This window comes from Oratosquilla oratoria, chromosome 13 (assembly GCF_046742065.1).
Source record: "Oratosquilla oratoria isolate Oo_2021 chromosome 13, ASM4674206v1, whole genome shotgun sequence".
NCBI classification, from domain to species: domain Eukaryota; kingdom Metazoa; phylum Arthropoda; class Malacostraca; order Stomatopoda; family Squillidae; genus Oratosquilla; species Oratosquilla oratoria.
Window position 1 is genome coordinate 33,755,505 of NC_134789.1, and position 20,013 is coordinate 33,775,517.

Below are 20,013 nucleotides of genomic sequence, written 5' to 3' on the forward strand. Positions count from 1 at the left end.
TTCCACTGATTCTTTATTTCAATGAGGTCTGTTTCTTTAATGGATTCTGCTACTTTACTGGTCACTACTTGCAACTGTTCATTTACCTCCTTTTTTAGTTCGCCATTTTTATTTTCATCCTCATTTTTCAGTCTTTCGTTTTCTCTCTTAAGACTTTCTATTTCACTTTTTTAGGTCACTCAATTCTTTGATAGTTTTCTCATCGTTTTTTTGTAGTGTAATCAGTTCCTTGTGAACAGCTTGGTAATTGAATTTCAAGTCTATGATTTCTTCCATTAGTTCGCTTATTTCGCGATTTCTTAGTGCATTGCTATACCTACTTTATTTATATCAAAACTTCTTCCTATTTTGCTTGAATTCCTTTGAAAACCTGAAAAAACATTATTTTCCCACCTTGGGTTTTTCCTTGGAGTATCCAATATGCAGTGGCACTTGGGTATCACACCTCTTGGGCTCTCAACTATACTCACTTCCAGTCCTCTCTTCGTTGATTCCTTCATTATTTTTTCTTCACTATCCTTTTCCATTTTTGCCAGAAACTATACCAAAAAACTAGAAATGGAGAGAAAAGCATTCACCAGTCACAACAAGTAGCCATCCCGCACAATAACAAATAGGTTTTCTTCGTTGCTGGTTATGAAATCCCTAGGCAGACACGCTCGCGACACAGCACTTCCTTATGCTTCGGTGTCTGACTTGTATGTGTATGAGTATTGCCTTCTCCATACATTTAGTTCTCCATCATATATTGGGCCACAGATTGATTTGAGAATATTATTCTTAAATCTGGGCAATTTTGTCTGTTAGTTTATTGAGGCTCCAGGTTTTGGCCCTGTGTGTGACGACAGCCCATATCATGGTGTGGTTCAGGAGAGCTTTGTCTTTATTTATCTTGATAGAAGACTTGAACAAAGACATTAAGATATGGAATGCTCATTGAGGATTTGATACACTCATCCACTTCAAGATACATATTATTTTCTGGGGACAGTTTAGAGCCAAGGTATGTGAAGCTGTCAAGGAGCTCCAAGTTAAATCCTGCTACAAGTTCTTGTCCATTAGCAAAAGGTCTTCTCCTCTGGACATACATAAGCTTTGTTTTAACTTTTTTTTTTTACTCTTAGACCTAGTTTTTCTGCAGCTCTCACAAGTTCACAGAATTTTAGATCTAGAGATCTCGTATCTTCTGCAAGGATGGCCATATCATCAGCATAGAAAAGTTCTTTCAGCTCTAATGTGTCTATCACAACATCACTGTCCTACCTCACTATTTGTTAGAACACCCATTCCACAGCCAAGTTGAAGAGACATGGAGCTAATAAGTATCCCTGTCTTACACCAGAAATAATCTGAAAAGGCTCACCAAAGTTTCCAGAGACCCTCACAAAGGAAGTTATGTTTTTGTAGAGTACTAGAAATGGGCAATAGTTGCAAAAGATCATATTAAACTATTCCTTCAGAAGAGAATCCATTACAAAAGCAAAAGAGGAGAAAGATTTAGGAACATTGATAAAAGACAATCTGTCACCAGACAGACATATCAGCAGGCTTGTAGGAGAAACACAGACTACTACAGAAAATCAAAGTGACTTTTCACTATTTGGATGAAGAGATGATGAAAAACCTAATAGATACCCTGATCCATTCAAGTCTAGAATATGCATCAGTGGTATGGTCCCCACACACAGTGAAGGATATAAGCAGGATTGAAAGAATACAATGGGCAGGAACCAAACTGGTTCCCAGCATAACAGATAAACCAAATGAGGAGAGACTAAAAGCACTCAGACTGCCAACTTTGTAAGATCAATGAGAAAGATGTGATATGATTACAGTATTCAGGTCAATGAAGGGGACAGACTACAGTGACAGAAGTGATCTCTTGATTTGGGATAGAAGGGCTTCAAGAGATCATTAAGAAAGACTGTATTTAAAGGATAAGAAGGAATACAGTTTTTTACATAGATATATAAATACTTGGAACAGCTTACAAGGGGATAGCCCAAGCAGAAACAACACATGAATTTAAATCTATATATACATATATATACCCAGGGCTTTTTCCTCCTTACAAAGGAGGTAGCCAAATTCAAAAGGCATAATTCCACTTCCAATTCTATATAATTACTGGATAAAAAACAGGGACAAGAAACAGGGAGGAATCATGTTCTTGGCCAAGAAAGACTTAAATGTGACAACAATTGCAGAGGGCAAAGGTAATGTTGAACTGATCATGATAAAAGTCAAAGGCAAGAATATGAAAAGTAGAAAGTTTGTGGTGACCTATGTGCCCCCAAAAATGAACGCTTGGAAAGAGAACGAACATACAAAAATGCTAGAAGATACAAGGAAATCACTAATCGAGATACTAATGGGTAGGGGTGATCTGGTAATTATGGGGGACTTCAATTGCAAAGAAATTTGTTGGGATAACATGACATTGCGAGGAGGAGATGACTTGTGGGGCAATGTACTGCTGGACATGACCATGGAATACACAATGACCCAATGGGTCAGTGAAATCATCAGGTACAGAAACAATGAAGAGCCTTCGAATCTAGATTTAATATTTACAACAGAACCTGAAATTGTGGACAAAATCCATTACAAGACACCAATTGGAAAGAGTGACCATATACTCATCGAAACTGTACTAAAGGAAGAAATAAACATGGAGAGAAATGAAAAGCATAGGAAAGGAGGATTGATGTACACCAAAACAGACTTTGCAAAACTAAAGATATTCTTCTGGAATGCAAACTGGGAAAAATTCTATATGGAAGAGACAACAGTGGAAGAGAAATGGAATATATTGATGGAAAATCACAACGAAGGGCATGTACCAAGACAAAAGCAAGAGAGTACATTAAATGTTGGTTCAACAAAAGATGCAGTGAGGCAAAAGACAGAAGGGACAAAGCTTGGAAGAGTGGAGAAAAGACAAAAAACAAAGCAAATGGCAAATTTATATAAACTATAGAAATGAGTATGTTAATGTGAGAAGGAAAAAAGGAACCATGAGAAGGATATAGATAAATACAAAGATCAATCCAAACTATTGTATCGGTATGTGAATGGTAAACTTAAAACCAAACAGGAAATGGTGAAACTACACTAAGGGAATATAGAATACATAGAGGAATTAGAGATGTCCAAAGTCATGAACAACCACTTTAATTCTGTCTTCACCAGAGAGAAAATACAAAATTGGGACGAAGATAATAATAACCAATCTCCCCACATGAGTGAGTTTACAACATCACAAAAAGAAATATCAGAACACCTACAACATCACAAAAAGAAATATCAGAACACCTACAACATCACAAAAAGAAATATCAGAACACCTACATCACAAAAAGAAATATCAGAACACTTATCAAAACTGGACATCAGAAAATCACATGGCCCGGATGGCATTGCAAATTGGATCCTAAAGGAATGCAAAGAACTAACATACAAAATACACATCATAATAAATAGCTCACTCAAAGAAGGAAAGATTCCTAATGACTGGAAAAATGCTAACATTGTACCAATATATAAAGGAGGAAACAAGGAAGAACCCACCAACTATAGGCCAGTATCACTAACAAGCACTATAGCCAAAATTTGTGAGAAAATCATCAAGAATAGATGGGTAAAACATCTGGAATACAACAACATATTAAACCCAAGATAATTTGGGTTCAGGCAAGGAAGATCATGCACCACAAACTTAATATGCTTCTACTCAAGGCTAATAGACATAGTGCAAGAAAGAAATGGATGGGCTGATTGTGCATTCCTAGACTTGCAAAAAGCCTTTGACAAAGTACCACACAGAAAATTACTAAAAAAAAACTGGAACACATAGGAGGAATACAAGGGAACCTACTCAAATGGATGGAGGACTTCCTGACGGGTAGAAAGATGAGAGTAGTGCTCAGAGAAAAATATTCAGATTGGAAAGAGGTGATCAGTGGAGTACCGCAAGGATCTGTACTGGCACCAATAATGTTTGCTACCTATATGAATGACATGGATGAGGACGTGAATTGTTACATGAGCTTTGCAGACGATGCCAAACTGTTAAGGAAAGTAGAAACTGATAAGGACTGTGAAGCACTGCAGGAAGACCTGAACAAGGTATGGAACTGGAGTCAGAAATGGGAAGTGGACTTTAATACTAAGAAGTGTAGCATAATGGAGTTTGGAAAAAGTAAAAACAGAATATCAGGAAAATATACAATTGGAACAAAGGAAGTAAAGAAGGTAGGATCCGAAAAAGATTTGGGGGTAATTATCACAAACGACTTGTCCTATGATAAACAGATTAACAAAATTGTCGAGGAGACTTACAACTTGCTAAGATAAATAAAAGTGGCATTTGCATACTTGGACAAAGACATGATAGAAAAAATATTGGTTACATTGATAAGGCCTAGACTAGAGTATGCGGTGACATTGTGGTCCCCCAGTACCAAAAAGAATGTAAAGAAAATAGAAAGAATCCAGAGAGCAGCAACAAAAATGGCACCTGCACTTGCAAACCTATCATATGAGGAGAGATTGGCTAAACTGGAGTTACCAATGCTGGAGCAAAGAAGAGAGAGAGGTGACCTACTGACCATCTACAGAATCATGAAAGGCACAGAGATACTTGATAGAGAGGACTTACTAAACTGGGACAAGAGAAACACAAGAGGACATGGAAAGAAAATAAAAAAACATAGCTATAGAAGAGGACTGAAGAAAAACAGTTTTCCACAAAGAGTATTGGACACTTGGAACAAACTGGATAATGAAATAGTATGTGCAAAAACCATTCAGACACTGCGAGATACAAAGGCGGGACACCACGAGCATAGCTCCCCTTCCCGTAAAATACAACTAGGTAAATACCCATTTCATCCCCACCCACTCCTCTCCCATTCACACCCCTCCCTTCCTCCCTCTTTTCTTGGCTCCTAGATGACAGGTCATTTCACTACCCTGGGTCATAAGTAATGCAGCAGAACACAGCACACCCACAGCAAGGCAGCTTCATTCAATTGGTGACCACCCTTTCCATCCCTTCATGCAGAAAAAAAGAAGATAAGGAGAAATCCCTTTGGGTTGTGTCAAAATATTATTTACACATAACCACTCCCTAACATCCCCATCCCCCACCTCCTCCCTTTCATGCATCACAGCATCATCCATATACAACCACTCTCCACTCTCTCCTATCTTCTGTCTTCTCCTTTCCTTCCTCAACAGACATCCACCTCTTTCTCAAAGCCCCTTTTACCCCATCCCTCCATCTCACCCTCAGTCACCCCATCCTGTTCACTCCATCCACCTCTGCCTTCCACACCTCTTATAGTAATCTTTCTTCACTCATTCTTTCCATGCATTCAAACCATCCCAATACTCTTTCATCAAACCTATTTCCCAACTCCTTTTCCACCCCTGCTCTCTAAATATGATAATTGGATATTAAGGATATAAACCAAGATGGACTGTATATGATGTTGAGGCTAAATATAATAAATTTTAGAGTAAGAAACAGGACCCAATGAATGTTGCCTCCTTTACTGTATATTACAATTAGGTAAACGACTACACAAAGACAAATTGAAATTACAAAAGCATTTCAAGTCTAACCACCAAACTTCCTACTCCACCAAATTCCTCCAGATATCGGCCCTACAAAAATCCTTCCCATGACAAACAAGATTCACACTAGCATGATTGCAACTTTAAAGCAACACCATTCTAGCCTCTCCCAGACAACAATATTTCCTCCTTGAGTGATTTTGTGCTAATCAGATGTCTGTTGTTGGTTATTTGGGACCCATGAGTCTCTTCCAAAGGAGACTTGGGGCAATGGATTCAATGATTATGTAAAGGCAAGAATGTAAGGACAGCCATTGACTCACCTGATCTGGAGATTTGACTCTAGTAGGTTCAGGTGGTGTTTTGACAACAGGCTCATATTTCTCTGGGTCGAAGCGGGGCTCTGGAGTTGACTTTCTACCACTGGACTCTTTCACAGCATCAACATGCTCCTTTGGGCCATCCTTGGGAATAATTTCTTTGGGTCCATCTTTTGTAGGTACATCCTTACCCTTCTTCTCTTCTTCACCTGTGAATTAGTTTTCATTAGTCTCAGACAGTGCCTATGCTATATTTTTTTTCATTCTCATCTACTTCTATTTAAGCAAATGCAAAAGCTTTCTTTCATAATTGCATATTAATTGCTAATGATAATAATGCAAACTCAACTAGTTACTACAGTACTAAGAGGATTCCTTCTGAGCTTCTGTTTTAAGATTTGCAAATTTTCCTTTCACAGACTAATAAAAAATACAGATTAATCAATATAGTCACTAATTCAATATTACTGCTTATTGATGCAGAAATCATGGTGCAACAATGAATATCTTATTACCTTTTCTGAATACATCTTTTCTAAGTGCATTAGTTATAAGGAAGGAAAGAGGGCAGAAGAACAAGATATAGTCAAGAGAGACCTAAGTGAGGTAAATGCAAAAAGATCAACAAAACCATTTCTTTACTCATGTCATGAAATTGGCAGATAACAAAATACTAGCAGAGATGAAGCAAACTTAAGAGTTATTTCTGGAATTTAAAAAGAAAGTGAAACTATCTCATCTAGTCTCATTTGTTGGCAAATATCTAGAAGTATATGCAAATACATTCATTCAAAACCTAATTGTTCTTAAGTCTTAATAAGCTAAAGTTCACTACATGCATTATGAATACATAAATGTTTAGTTACAATTGCTAATAAGACTCGCATTAAAAAAAAAATGGACAAGACAACATCTACTAAAACTGATATGTGCAAGGCAGCTGAATGCAGCAAAAGTATTATTTTCATAAATAAAAAAAATCATGCTTGGTGATGTACTTCATCACAGTCATTGCTGACTTTTTCATCATTTCTGTGTCAAATTGTCTATAATTATAGTTTAAGATCTTTCTGTAAACTACTTTTATGAGTTTACCATTGAAATGAGTTCTGTTTTGACTGGTATTGTTTTACATTAAAATGGTCTTGTGGACTTCATACAAGTACAACTTATAAATTCTGGAGCAAATTTGTAGAAAAAAATAAAAAATAAATTATATAAAATTATAGAATATAATATGTTTTTTTTCTTGTTGCAACCTATATGAAACAACAGTGATATTAAAAAATAATTGCTTTTGTTGTAAAACTAGTTAATAGGTTTAAACTTAGATACATTATGCAAAAGACTTGTAAAATTTCAATGTCTGGTAAAAGACTATGCTAATAGAATAACCTTTTACATAAGAGAAACATTTTTGTTGTAAAAGTTTAATAAAAATATCCATGTAAAAAATATGGATACTCATGAAGATAAACGGTCTTTTCAGTTTACAAATATGGCTACAGGCTGATTCCAGTATCCCATTGCACTACTTTTTCTTAGCAACAGTCTTTGATGGGTTTCAAGAGACTAGGAATAAAAATGTTTTTTTTATATATAAATCATATATAGATTATAAGGAACTAAGAATCATGACTACATTTTTAATATGCCAGCAATATTCAATCATTCCAACACATTAAAATATCAATTACTAATAGAAGTAACATTAATACTAGAAAAACATATACACAAAAGTGACTATATAAATTTAGATAAAAAAATAGCAAAACAAAAATCACACCAAGATTAACATCCTTATAGTACTGTATCCACCAGCATCATCAGCAACATTATCCCTTGTAACCACATCTATTACTCCTACTCCACTCAGCGCTACTTACTAACAGTCTTTTTCTCCGCCCTGTTCTTGTCTTCACCCTTCTTGGGAGAGGCGGTAGGATCATGGGGCTTTTTAACGGATTTCTTAGGCTCATCGTGGGAAGAAGAGGAAGGCCGATGGTGCGCGCTACCAACACCCCTACTACGAGCACTAGTGGAGAGCGAGGCTAGAAAGGAACACCCAAAGGCCTGTAGTCTTGGAAGCTTGTACTGGTCATATCTCACACTATGGAGGCCTCTGGTTTAGGTCATATTTGAGTCTTCTCATATTTCATCTGTATTCTCCTATCAACTTAGTGTATTTTTTTTATATAATTCATAGATTTATAGTTCATGGGCACTGATAATTAATCAGCAACTTCATATTGTACTACTATGGAGAGTTGTGGTTTTGATTGATATGCCATACCGACATTCTTTACGTTTAACTCCATTCTGTCTTATTGCAGAAAATGTGTAAGAAAACTTTAAAGGTCTTATTCCAATCAGGACATAATTTTCCTTCATATATGTGGAACTTTGCATAAAACATTCTTTAGACTGTTTTATATCTCTAATACACTGTGACTAAAAGGATTTTTACCATCTTGCCAAAATAGAAGGACAAGTTCCACCCACTAGAGGCACCAATAGCTGAGACACAAACATCACCTTCTGAATCAGGCTGAATATGTGGAAAACTATGTGCCAATCATACTTTCTCATTGTATCAATATACTATGCTTAATGGAAAATACAATGAGCACATAATTCCTGTGCTAGCAATATCAGCAATATGACTGTAAAACATTCCAAGTTCTTCAGCCAGATCCAAACTTTGATATATGACATCTGACCAGACCACAGATCAGCCAAGAGACTTCTACTGTAGATCATTCTATTCTACAAAGCTGAACAATTGGCTTGCAGAAAAAAAAATATATATATAAAAATGTATGATGATACTATAATGATTAAAATATCTATGAGCTTAATATCTAGGCATTTCCCCAACTATTATCAACCTCATATGAGACTTTATTCTCTTAACACCTATTAAGTACTAAGACTATCAAAAGCATTCAAGGATATGCAACTAGCTAATAATGGTTCTCTCAACTTCAGCTAAAATCATAAGCATATTAATGATTGTCAAACAAAAATTATGCTTAATAATGCTATTACTTTTGAGACCACTAATTTCTGATTCTGCTCTATATGACATATCTATAGTTAAACTTAAGGAGAGTTTAAAGTATACATTTTTTTTTACCCTGTAATTTCCTTAATAATCTAAATACATTAACTGATAATCTTAAGATACTGTGCAGTATTATGACTAAAAAAATTATTGGACAATGGAAGATAATTTAAAAGAAAATGGGAGACAATGTATAAGGGTAAACAAAAGAAAGTGGCAGTCAATTCAGTGTGGATAAAGAGTTGAGTAATGATGAGTCAGTCAAAAGTGTTGTCATAATACTTTTGATCATGCTCTGAATTTAGATGTATTTCATCTAAAATAACCCAAAGGAGAATTGAATAATTGGTCTACCTATCATTTGCCTATAATTTGAAAATGTGTATCAGAAAGCAGGAGGAGAGTTGGGCAAGTTATCTATAGATATGGCAAAATAGTGACATTGGATGTTCAAATGCATCTATGCCAAAATTAAGTTTTTAGTGTTTAATCTGCACCTAATTCTTTCTCCAACATAGAGTTTTCCAATTACAGAACTGAATCTAGGGTGATATGTATTAAAAAAAACACTGACCTTTTTCTTTTTAAGGAATGAAGAGGAACTAAAGGGAATTCAAAATTCTTAGGAATAACATGAAGTTATTTTGTAATTCCTGTGTAACTGGCTAAGTTCAGAGTGATGGCATATGAATCTAGAAGTTATCTAATAAATTTTGATAAAGCATTTTTCCAAACCCTGTCTGGGGTATTGGTTGCATGTTATTATGTGGTATAATTTGCACTTAACTTAATTTTCAATGCATAAAGTGACCGAGAAGGGGGGTCATCAATTAAGTGAAGCAGCCTTGCTGTGGATGTGCTGTGTCTTGCTACATTGCTTCTGACCCAGGGCAGTAGGCAGGATACAGGGATGATCCATCATCCATTAGGAACTGAGATGATGACGCAGATTGACGTCACGATCAGCGGAGATCGACGTCATGATCAGCGCAGATCGACGTCATGATCAAAACAAATCAACGTCACAATCAACGCAGATTGATGTCATGATCAACACAGATCAATGTCACAATCAATGCAGATTGACGTCGCCCATTTGAGCAACCCCCTCCACCTACTGTGCCTTCTGGGACTCTGACGCCTCCCCACACTTTGCAGGGGAAGGAGGGTAATGTGGCATCCCTAACTCCCCCACATGTGCATCTGTGCAATATTTTGGCTTATAGTACCATCGTTGTAGCAATGGGGTGGACAAGTAATTTATATGTTGTGTAGAAATATCTGGCCTTCAGCCTCATATTACTGTTGTGTAGATTAAGTCCATATTATACTTGTACTACAGGCATTTGTATCCTCATGAAAGCACAATCTTGGCCCTGCCGAGTTATGTTTCTGTGCAGCTGTATCCCTCACTACTTTTGGGTACCTTAACTGTGTCAACTGTGTATATAAACAACCTGATCTTGTAACAAGAGCCAAGTCCCCCCTCCCCTGTACTTGTAACCCAGTGGTGCGCATCCCAAGGCCCATCTGGTCAACTTTGAGGTCAGGTTTCTTGACCACCTGACCCAGCCTAGGCTGACACTTGCACTAACCAGAATAAAACCAATAAACCCACTTGCATATCATTCACTCCCTCAGCACCATAGCCCAAGTAATGTTCATGGAATGTTAAAGGTGTATGCCTTTTGGTTTTGCTACAGACTATAAGTTAGGAAATCGCTACTCAAAGAGAAATGATGCTACTTTATTGTACTATGACTGTCCCTTTGACATGCTGTCCCATCCCTCTTAATACTGCCCTGTACCACTTCTTTGAATATATACTTCCATTTTTTCTTCTGTTCACTGTAATAGGGGGAAGAAAGAATACTGCCAATGAATCTTCCCACTTGGGTCATAAAGGTGACTAATACAGGGCAGAGTGATGGAACAAGGAATCCTGTTCTCTGTAACCCTGAGGGGTACATTCCTATGATAAGTCAAGGCAAAAGAGGCTGGGGGGGGGTCCAAACAGAACCCTAAGGTTTGGGTCTTTTAATATGCATGGGTATGATACACATGAGAGTAAAAGAGAAGAGATAGGCAGTATCTTTTCTGTAATTACCTTTTTTTAGTTTCTTTTCATGTCCTCTCGTTTTTCCATTGTCCCATTTCAATAAATCATTCTTATCTAAGATTTCCATTCCTTTCATTATTCTATAGTTAGTAAGTCTCCTCTTTCCCTTCTTTGTTCCAGAGTTAGTAATTCTAATTTGGACAGTCTTTGCTCATATGTCAGTTTGGAAAGAGTTGGTGCTAGTTTTGTTGTTGCTCTTTGTATTCTTTCTAATTTCTTTATATTATTTTTGGTATTGGGTGTCCATAGTGTTGCTGTGTACTCAAGTTTTGGACTTCATAGTGTAGAATTTTTCTTATCATTTCCTCATCCAAATAAGCAAATGCCACTTTTATTGACCTCAATAAATTGTAGGTTTCTCCGATTATTTTATTCATATGCTTATCTGGTGTCATATCCTTGCTGATCATCACTCCAAGATCTTTCTCCGAGTTTACTTTTTTGACCTCTTCTTCACCAATTTTGTAATCTTTCGATAATCTGTTTTTACTTTTTCCAAATTCCATTATACTACATTTCTTGATATTGAATTTCACTTCCCACTTTTGAGTCCATTTCCAGATCTTGTCCAAGTCTGGTTGTAATGAGTTACAGTCTTCCCCCGTTTTTACTTTCTTTAGTATTTTTGTGTCCTCTGCAAAGAAATTCATATAACACTACTCCTTCATCCATGTCATTTATGAATATGGGAAACAAGATTGGGGCCAGTACTGATCCCTGCGGGACTCCACTTATCACTTCTTCCCAGTTTGAGAATTTGTCTCTAATTACTATCATTTTTCTCCCAGTCAGGAAGTCTTTCATCCATTCCAATAATTTTCCTTTGAAGCCACCTATTGGTGGTAAGCATGTGGAGTGGAAGGAGGTTTCTTCAATGTGAATGAAGGTGAAACTGGGATGAGAGATGTGGGTCTTTGTAAGTGCATATGGGCCTGGTAGTGAGAAGAGTGTAGAGGAAAGGGAGGCTTTTTGGATAGATTTCAATGAGTGTTTAGAGAATTTTAAGAGGAATGTCGATGAAGTGGTTTTGGGAGATCTCCATTCTAGGGTAGGAGATGAACCAATAGACGAAGTGGTTGAGAAGTGTGAAATGTCAGGTAAAAATCATAGTGGAAATGTGTTTAGAGAATTGATGGTAGCTAACACAGTGTTTAGGAAAAAGGTCATGCATAAGTACACATGGGAGAGGGTTGTGGATGGAAGGATGGTTGATAAGGCATTAATGGACTACATATTGGTATCCAGTAAAAGAGTAGGAAGAGTTCTGGATGTCCATGTTCTTAAGGGAGAGAGTGAAGGAATTCCAGATCATTTTTTGATGGAAGGTAAGTTGAGAGTGGAGGATAGGTGAAGGTGTTTAGAGTAACCAGTTTCAATGAGAAAGAAAAGAATCATGAATACCAGAAGCTGAGAAAAATATGGGAGGTGGTGGAGGATAGAGTAAAGGTAGGAGTGGATGAGGAAGGGGGATGTTTCAAGAAGGGAGTGACAAGGTGTGTAAATATTGTTTGTGGAACAAGGAGGATGGGAAGGAATAGAAGGAAGGGTAATGAATGGTGGGATGAAGTGAAGAATGTAGCTGAAGAGAAATTAGCAGTTACAGAGTGGTTACAAAGTAGGATAAGAGAAATATATGAGAGATACAAAGAAAGAAGAGAAGCAAAACAAAAGATAAAAGAGGCAAAAAGGAGAGCAGATGTAAAATAGGGGAGGAGTATGACAGAAAATTTTGAAATAAAAATATGTTCTGGAAGAAAGTTAAGAGAGGAAGGGGAGGTGAATCAAGTAGAGAATAAAAGGTAAAAGGCACAGGTGGACAGATGTTAACAGAAGAGGAGGCAATAAGAGGAAGGTGGGCAGAGTATTTTAGATAGCTGCTGTATGTGGAGGAAGATAGGGAGGCATTGGTGGTAGCAGTGAAAGGTGCTAAGAAAATTACAGTAATCAGTGAGGAAAATGGAGGAGAAAAAAAAAAAAAAAAAAAAAAAGAGCTGCAAGTACCTTTGAAAACAATAAGAGCAGGTAAGGCACCTAAATTAGATGGGTGTCATGAATAGTATCTGAAGAAGGGGGGTACAGTAATAGTGGACTAGGTAGTGAGGTTGTTTAATGTGTGTCTATGGAATAGTAGTGTCAAAGGATTGGAGGAGTGCCTGTATAGTTCTGCTTTACAAGGAAAAAGGGGACTAATATGAGTATAGTAGTTTCAGAGGGATCAATTTGCTGAGTGTAGTTGGAAAGGTATATGGAAGGGTTTTAATTAAGAGGATTAGGAGAGGAACAGGAGTAATTGGTGAGGAACAGTAGGTTTAGGAAAGGCAGGGGTTATGTGAATCAGATTTTTGTGATAAGACAGATATATGAGAAAGATTTAGCCAAAAGTAAGGATTTTTTGGGGCCTTTATGGACTCGGAAAAGACTTATGATGCTAGAGTAGACAGAAAGGCACTGTGGGAGGTTTTGGAGATTTATGGGATTGGGGGAAAGCTGTTACAGGTAGTCAAGAGTTATGATGAGAGTACTAAAGTCTGCGTTAGAATTGGAAATGGAAAGAATAAGTGGGACTGTGTCAGGGATGTGTCATGTTGCCACTGCTGTTCAACATGTAAATGGATGGGGTGGTGCTGGAGGTAAAGGTGAGGGTAATGGTCAGAGAAAAGGAGAAGGTTAAAGAAAAGAGAGAAAAGTGGGAGGTGAGCCAGTTGTTATTTGCTGATGACACTGCTTGTGGCAGGGTCAGAGGAGGGATTAAGGGAGTTAGTGATGGAGTTTGGGAAGATATGTGATAGGAGAAAGTTGATGGTAAATGTACAAGGGGAGAGGATGGCAGAGAATTGGAACTAAGTCTTAAAGAAGAGAGGCTGGAGGAAATTGATAGCTTTGGGTGTTTGGGGTTGCTTGTAGCAGGAAAGGGAAGTTAATTGTTGACTTAGAGAATCAAGTAAATGCCTTGGGTAATTAAAAAGTGTAATGAGAAATAGGTATTTGGGAATGGATGCAAAGAGAAGATCATATGAAGGGATGACTGTGCTGACAGCACTGTATGGGGGCAGAAACACGGAATTTAAAAGAGACAGGAAAAGTTTAAATGTGCTTGAGATGAAATGTCTGAGAAGTATGGTAGAGGTTACAAAATTGGATGGAGTGAGGAACAAGGTAGCAAGGAGGAGAGTGAGGGTGGAAAAGGAGATGGGAGATAGGGTTGATGAAAGAGGATTGAGATGGTTTGGACACATGGAAAGAAGGAGTGAAGAATGATTAGTAAAAGAGGTGTGGAAGGCAGAGGTGGATAGAGTGAACTTGAGGGGACAACTAAGGATGAGATGGATATATGGGGTGAAAGGGGTGTCGAGCAAGAAGGGAATGTCTGTTGAGCAAGGAAGGGAGAAGGCAGGAGAAAGAGGTGAGTGTAGAGTGGCTATGTATAGATGATACTATGATGCAGGGAAGGGAGGGGATGGGAGGATTAGGGAATGGTTATGTATGAATATTTTGATGCAGCCCGAAGGGATTTCTCAACGTCTTCTCTTTTTCTGAACGAGGGGATGGAGAGGGCAGTTTGCCAATTAAGCGAAGCAGCCTTGCTGTGGATGTGCTGTGTCTTACTGCATTGCTTCTTCCCCAGGGCACTGGGCAGGATAGAGGGATGACCTGTCATCCATGAGAAGCTGAGAGGGAAGAAATGGTGATCGATAGGAGTGGAGTGGATGTGGATGAAATGGGTGGGAGTGGGTATTTGCCTTTTGACTTGGCTACCTTCCTTGTAAGGGGAAAACAAATTGGTAAATAGATTGATTTTTCCATACAGATGAAAAAAATCAAGGAATAGCATAGATAATATAGTTCAAGTTGGAACCATATATGAACTTGAAACTATGTACATCTGTATGGAAAGCTATGTTCCCTCACATACCTTAAGCAGTCTGACTTCTTTAGGTTTTTTGCTATATCCTCTTAAAGGTCTTTCATCCCATACTAACAGAATTTCTCCTTTTCACTCTTCTAATGTGATCTCTTCTTATATATTTTATCAACCAATGTAGGGATCATTTTGATTGCTACCCTTTGTATCTTATTTTTCTCATATCTTTCTTTTTATATTGTGACCACACCACTACAGTCAGGGGTGGGTCAGACTTCCAATTTTTTTTCATAGTATCATCATCAGATCATTTTTTGGTGGAAGGTAAGTTGAGAGTGGAGGATAGATGGAGAAAGAGGAAAGGGACAAAAGGTAGGGAGGTGCTTAAAGTGAACTCTTTAAATGAAAATGAAAAGGAGAAGGAGTACAAGAAGAAGCTGAAGGAGGAGTGGGAGGGAGTGAAGGATAGAGTAGAGCTAGGTGTGGAGGAGGAATGGGGATGGTTCAAGGAGGGAGTCACAAAGTGTGCAAGGATGGTGTGTGAAACAAGAAGGACAGGAGGAAATAGAAGGAAGGGTAGTGAATGGTGGGATGAGGAAACAAAGAAGGTTGTAGAAGAGAAGAAGCGAGCTTTCACAGATTGGTTACAAAATAGGACGAGGGAGTCATATGAGAGGTACAAAGAAAAGAAAAGAGAAGTAAAGCAAAAGGTAAAGGAGGCAAAGAAGAGAGCAGATGTAAAATGGGGTAAGAGTATGACAGAAAATTTTGAAAGTAATAAAAAGATGTTTTGGAAAGAAATTAAGAGAGGAAGAGGAGGCGAATCAAGTAGAGAAGAAAAGATAAAAGGTGCAGATGGAGAGATGATAATGGAAGAGAAGGCAGTAAGGGGAAGATGGGCAGAATATTTTAGGGAGTTGCTAAATGTGAAGGAGGATAGGGAGGGAAAGATAGTTGCAGTGGGAAATGCTAAGAAAATGAGAGTGATGAGTGAGGAAAATGAAGGAGAAATAAGGAAGGATGAAGTGAAAAGATGATGAAAGCACGTAAGGCACCTGGTCTGGATGGATGCCATGCAGAATGTCTAAAAAAAGGAGGTACAGTGATGGTGGACTGGCTGGTGAGGTTATTTAATGTTTGCTGGAGAGAGGGTAGAGTGCCAGAGGACTGGAGGAGTGCCTGTATAGTTCCACTTTCCAAGGGAATAGGGTACAAGTGTGAATGTAGTAGTTTCAGAGGGATTAGCTTGTTAAGTGTACTTGGGAAGGCTTATGGGAGGATCTTGATTGAGAGGATTAGGAGAGGAACAGAGGGAGTAATTGGTGAGGAACAATGTGGATTTAGGATGGGTTGAGGTTGTGTAGATCAGATCTTTGTGGTAAGACAAATATGTGAGAAAGCTATAGGAAAGAGGAAGGATGTTTTTTGGGCTTTTATGGATCTGGAAAAGGCTTACGATAGGGTAGACAGAAAGGCACTGTGGGAGGTTATGCAGATATATGGGATAGGAGGAAAGCTTCTAGGAGCTGTCAAGAGTTTTTATGAGAGTAGTAGAGTTTGTGTCAGGATTAGAAATGGAGAGAGTGAGTGGTTTGTGGTAAAGGTGGGACTTCGTCAAGGATGCGTTATGTCGCCCTGGCTGTTCAACTTATACATGGATGGGGTAGTGCGAGAGGTAAATGCAAGGGTAGTGGGTCAGGGATTGGAGATGGTTAAAGAAAATGGAGAAAAGTGGGAGGTGAGCCATCTGTTGTTTGCTGATGACACTGCACTTGTGGTAGGATCGGAGGAGGGACTGAGGAAGTTGGTGACAGAGTTTGGGAGAGTATGTGATAGAAGAAAGCTAAAGATAAATGTGGGTAAAAGTAAGGTGATGAGATGTACAAGGGGTGAAAGTGGCAGTAGACTGGAAGTGAGCATTAAGGGAGAGCGACTGGAGAAAGTGGATAGTTTTAGATAATTGGGTGCAAATGTGGTAGGAAAAGGTGGAGTGAAGGTGGAGGTAGAATGTAGATTGAGAGAAGCGAGTAAATGCCTTGGTGGATTGAAGAGTGTAATGAGGAATAGACATTTGGGAATGGATGCTAAGAGGAGACTGTATGAAGGAGTGATTGTGCCAACAACACTGTATGGGGCAGAAACTTGGAACATAAGAGAGGAAGAGAGGAGTTTGAATGTGTTTGAGATGAGGTGTCTGAGAAGTATGATGGGGGTTACTAGGCTAGATAGAGTGAGAAATGAGGAGGTGAAGAGAAGAACGGGGGTGGAAAGGGAGTTGGGAGATAGGGTTGATGAAAGAGTATTAGGATGGTTTGGACACATGGAAAGAATGAGTGAAGAAAGACTAGTAAAAGAGGTATGGAAGGCAGATGTGGAGGGAGTGAACATGAGGGGACGTCCTAGAATGAGGTGGATGGATGGGGTGAAGGGGGCTTTGGGGAAGAGGGGAATGTCTGTTGAGGAAGGACGGGAGAGGACAGAAGACAGGGGTGAATGGAGAATGGTTGTATATGGATGATGTTGTGATGCATGAGGTGGAATGGGCGGGGGGATGGGGGGTGAGGGAGTATGTGTGGGCAAAATTTGATACAGCCTGAAGGGCTGTCTTCTCCTTTTATGCATGGGGGGATGGAGAGGGGGGTCGCCAATTTAATGAAGCGGCCTTGCTGTGGATGTGTTGTGTCTGGCAACACTGCTTCTGACCCAGGGCAGTGGACAAGGTGCAGGGATGACCTGTCATCCAGGAGGTGCTAAGATAAGAGGGAGGGTGGAGCGGTAAGGAGTGTATTCAGGGATGGAATGGGTGGGAATGATTTTATGCCTTTTCCTTTTTGGCTACCTCCCTTGTAAGGGGGAAAAAGCCTTGGTATATGTATCATCATCAGTATATTGAAATGCCACTCTTATATTCATTAATAGTTTACATGTCTCTCCTATGATTCTGTTGAATTCTTTTGACAACAGGTCATCTCTGATGAAGATTTTTAGACTCATACATCCTTTCCCTCTATTGATTCTGTGATTCTTTCATCTCTCATTGTACAGATCCATGATGCTCTCTTCTTGCTTCAGCCCATTTCTAAAATTTTGCATTTCTTTGCATTACATTTTATCTTCCACCATTCCTTGCTCATTTCATAAACTTTATTTCAATTCTCATCGAGTAATTTTCAATCCTCTTCACACTGAACATTTTTCATGATTTTGGTCTATCTATTCTATATACAATGGACATTTTCCCACTTACGATGGAGGTAACTAAAATCAAAAGGCATATACCCATCCCCACCCATTCCACTCCCATCCACCACCCTTTCCTCTCTCTCATCTTGGCTCCTCATGGATGAAGGGTCATCCCAGTATCCTGCCCACTGCCCTGGGTCACAAGCAATGCAGCAAGACACAAGAAAAACAAAAGATGGGGAGAAATCCCTTCAGGCTGTCTCAAAATATCCTTCATACATAACCACTCCCTTATGCCCCTATCCCCTACCCACTCCCTTCCTTATATCACAGTATCATCTATACACAGCCATTCTCCACTCTCCCCTATCCCCCACCTTCTCCCTTTCCTGCTCAAGAGACATCCCACTCCTGCTCAACACCTTTTCACTCAATCCATCCATTTCATCCTCAGTCATCCCCTCATGTTCACTCCATCCACCTCTGCTTTCCACACCTCTTTTTAATAATCTTTCTACACTCCTCCTTTCCATGTGTCCAAACCATCCCAATACTCTTTCATCAACCCTATCTCCCGTCTCCTTTTCCAACCCCACTCTTCCCCTCACCTCCTCATTTTTTACTCTATCCAACCTTGTAATCTCTACCATACTTCTTGGACATTTCATCTCAAACACATTTAAATTTTTCCTGTCTCTTTTAAATTCCATGTTTCTGCCCCATACAGTGCTGTTGGCACAATCACATGACATCATGGCATTCCCAAATGCCTATTTCTCATTACATTTTTTTAAACCCCCAGGGCATTTACTTGCTTCTCTTGATCTACAATTTACTTCCATCTCCACTCCTCCCATTCCAGCCACATGCAACCCAAAGTATATAAACCTATCCACTTCCTACAGTCCCTCTCTTCTTTAGGAATTAGTTCCAAATTGCTGCCATCCTCTCCCCTTATACATCTCATCATTTAACTTTTACCCATATTTACCTTCCCAAACTCTATCACCAATTCCCTTAATCCCCCTTTTGACTTTGCCGCAAGGGTCCACCTCACATGCACCACACTCACCAACACAAATCAATACACAAATAATGAAAGCTGCAACCTCCAGCAGAAAAATGCATCCTAGATATCAACTGTATCACAAACAAAGACACAGAGCTGCTTCAAGTCCTATATAAATAACATACACATAGCACTTGTACAGGAGACTAAATTAACACCACAATCCACACTGCCCACATTCAAAGATTACACCACAGTTAGGTAAGGCAACACGCAATGTAAAAGGTGGACTCATAACATCATACACTTCTTCAACACAGCAAAACTAAACAAGCCCTACACAACTGAAATAATAATAATCCAAACACAGATATACAAAACAATCTACAATATAAAAAATATATACCATCCCTACATCAACCCCACAGGCTGCACCCCTGAACTCCAACTTATGTCAACATACTAACAAACTACATAACTGGCAGGTGGCAAAACATACACACAGCAGACCAAAGAGGAAACAAATTACAAAAATAGCATCCCAACTTAAGCATATCTAATTCTAGTAACACACCACCACAAAACTTCAACACAATGATCAAGCAACTTCCTCCAACATTTCAATGTGCTCTCCCTCCCTATAAATACAAACAATATAGGATGCTGTATATGATATCCCCTCTGATTATTTCCCCCAAAAGGACAGCACCATTAAACAAGAGGGAAAAATAAAACCTACATATTGTACAAAGAGAACATTCATGAACTAAAAACTGGCAAACTGGCAAAAATACACAAAATAGATTTTAAAGAGCTTGGAAACCTTTCCTATTGACCCCTTCCCATCCATTGATTTAGCAGTGGAAGCGATAAAAT

At 38.7% G+C, this 20,013-nt stretch overlaps 1 protein-coding gene across 18 annotated transcripts in view; it reads right to left on the reverse strand.

The window, feature by feature from the left end:
* Positions 1-20,013, reverse strand: part of LOC143032368 (uncharacterized) — an 867,199-nt gene that overhangs the window by 100,209 nt on the left and 746,977 nt on the right. For 15 of the 18 annotated variants that reach the window (XM_076197020.1, XM_076197011.1, XM_076197005.1 and 12 more), the window contains 2 exons: positions 7,787-7,951; positions 5,904-6,109 (listed from right to left, as the gene is read on the reverse strand). In XM_076197020.1, coding sequence (XP_076053135.1) covers positions 5,904-6,109; positions 7,787-7,951 — 371 coding nt within the window. The remainder of the gene's footprint in view (positions 1-5,903; positions 6,110-7,786; positions 7,952-20,013) is intronic. The other 3 variants (XM_076197021.1, XM_076197017.1, XM_076197014.1) reach the window with 1 other exon arrangement.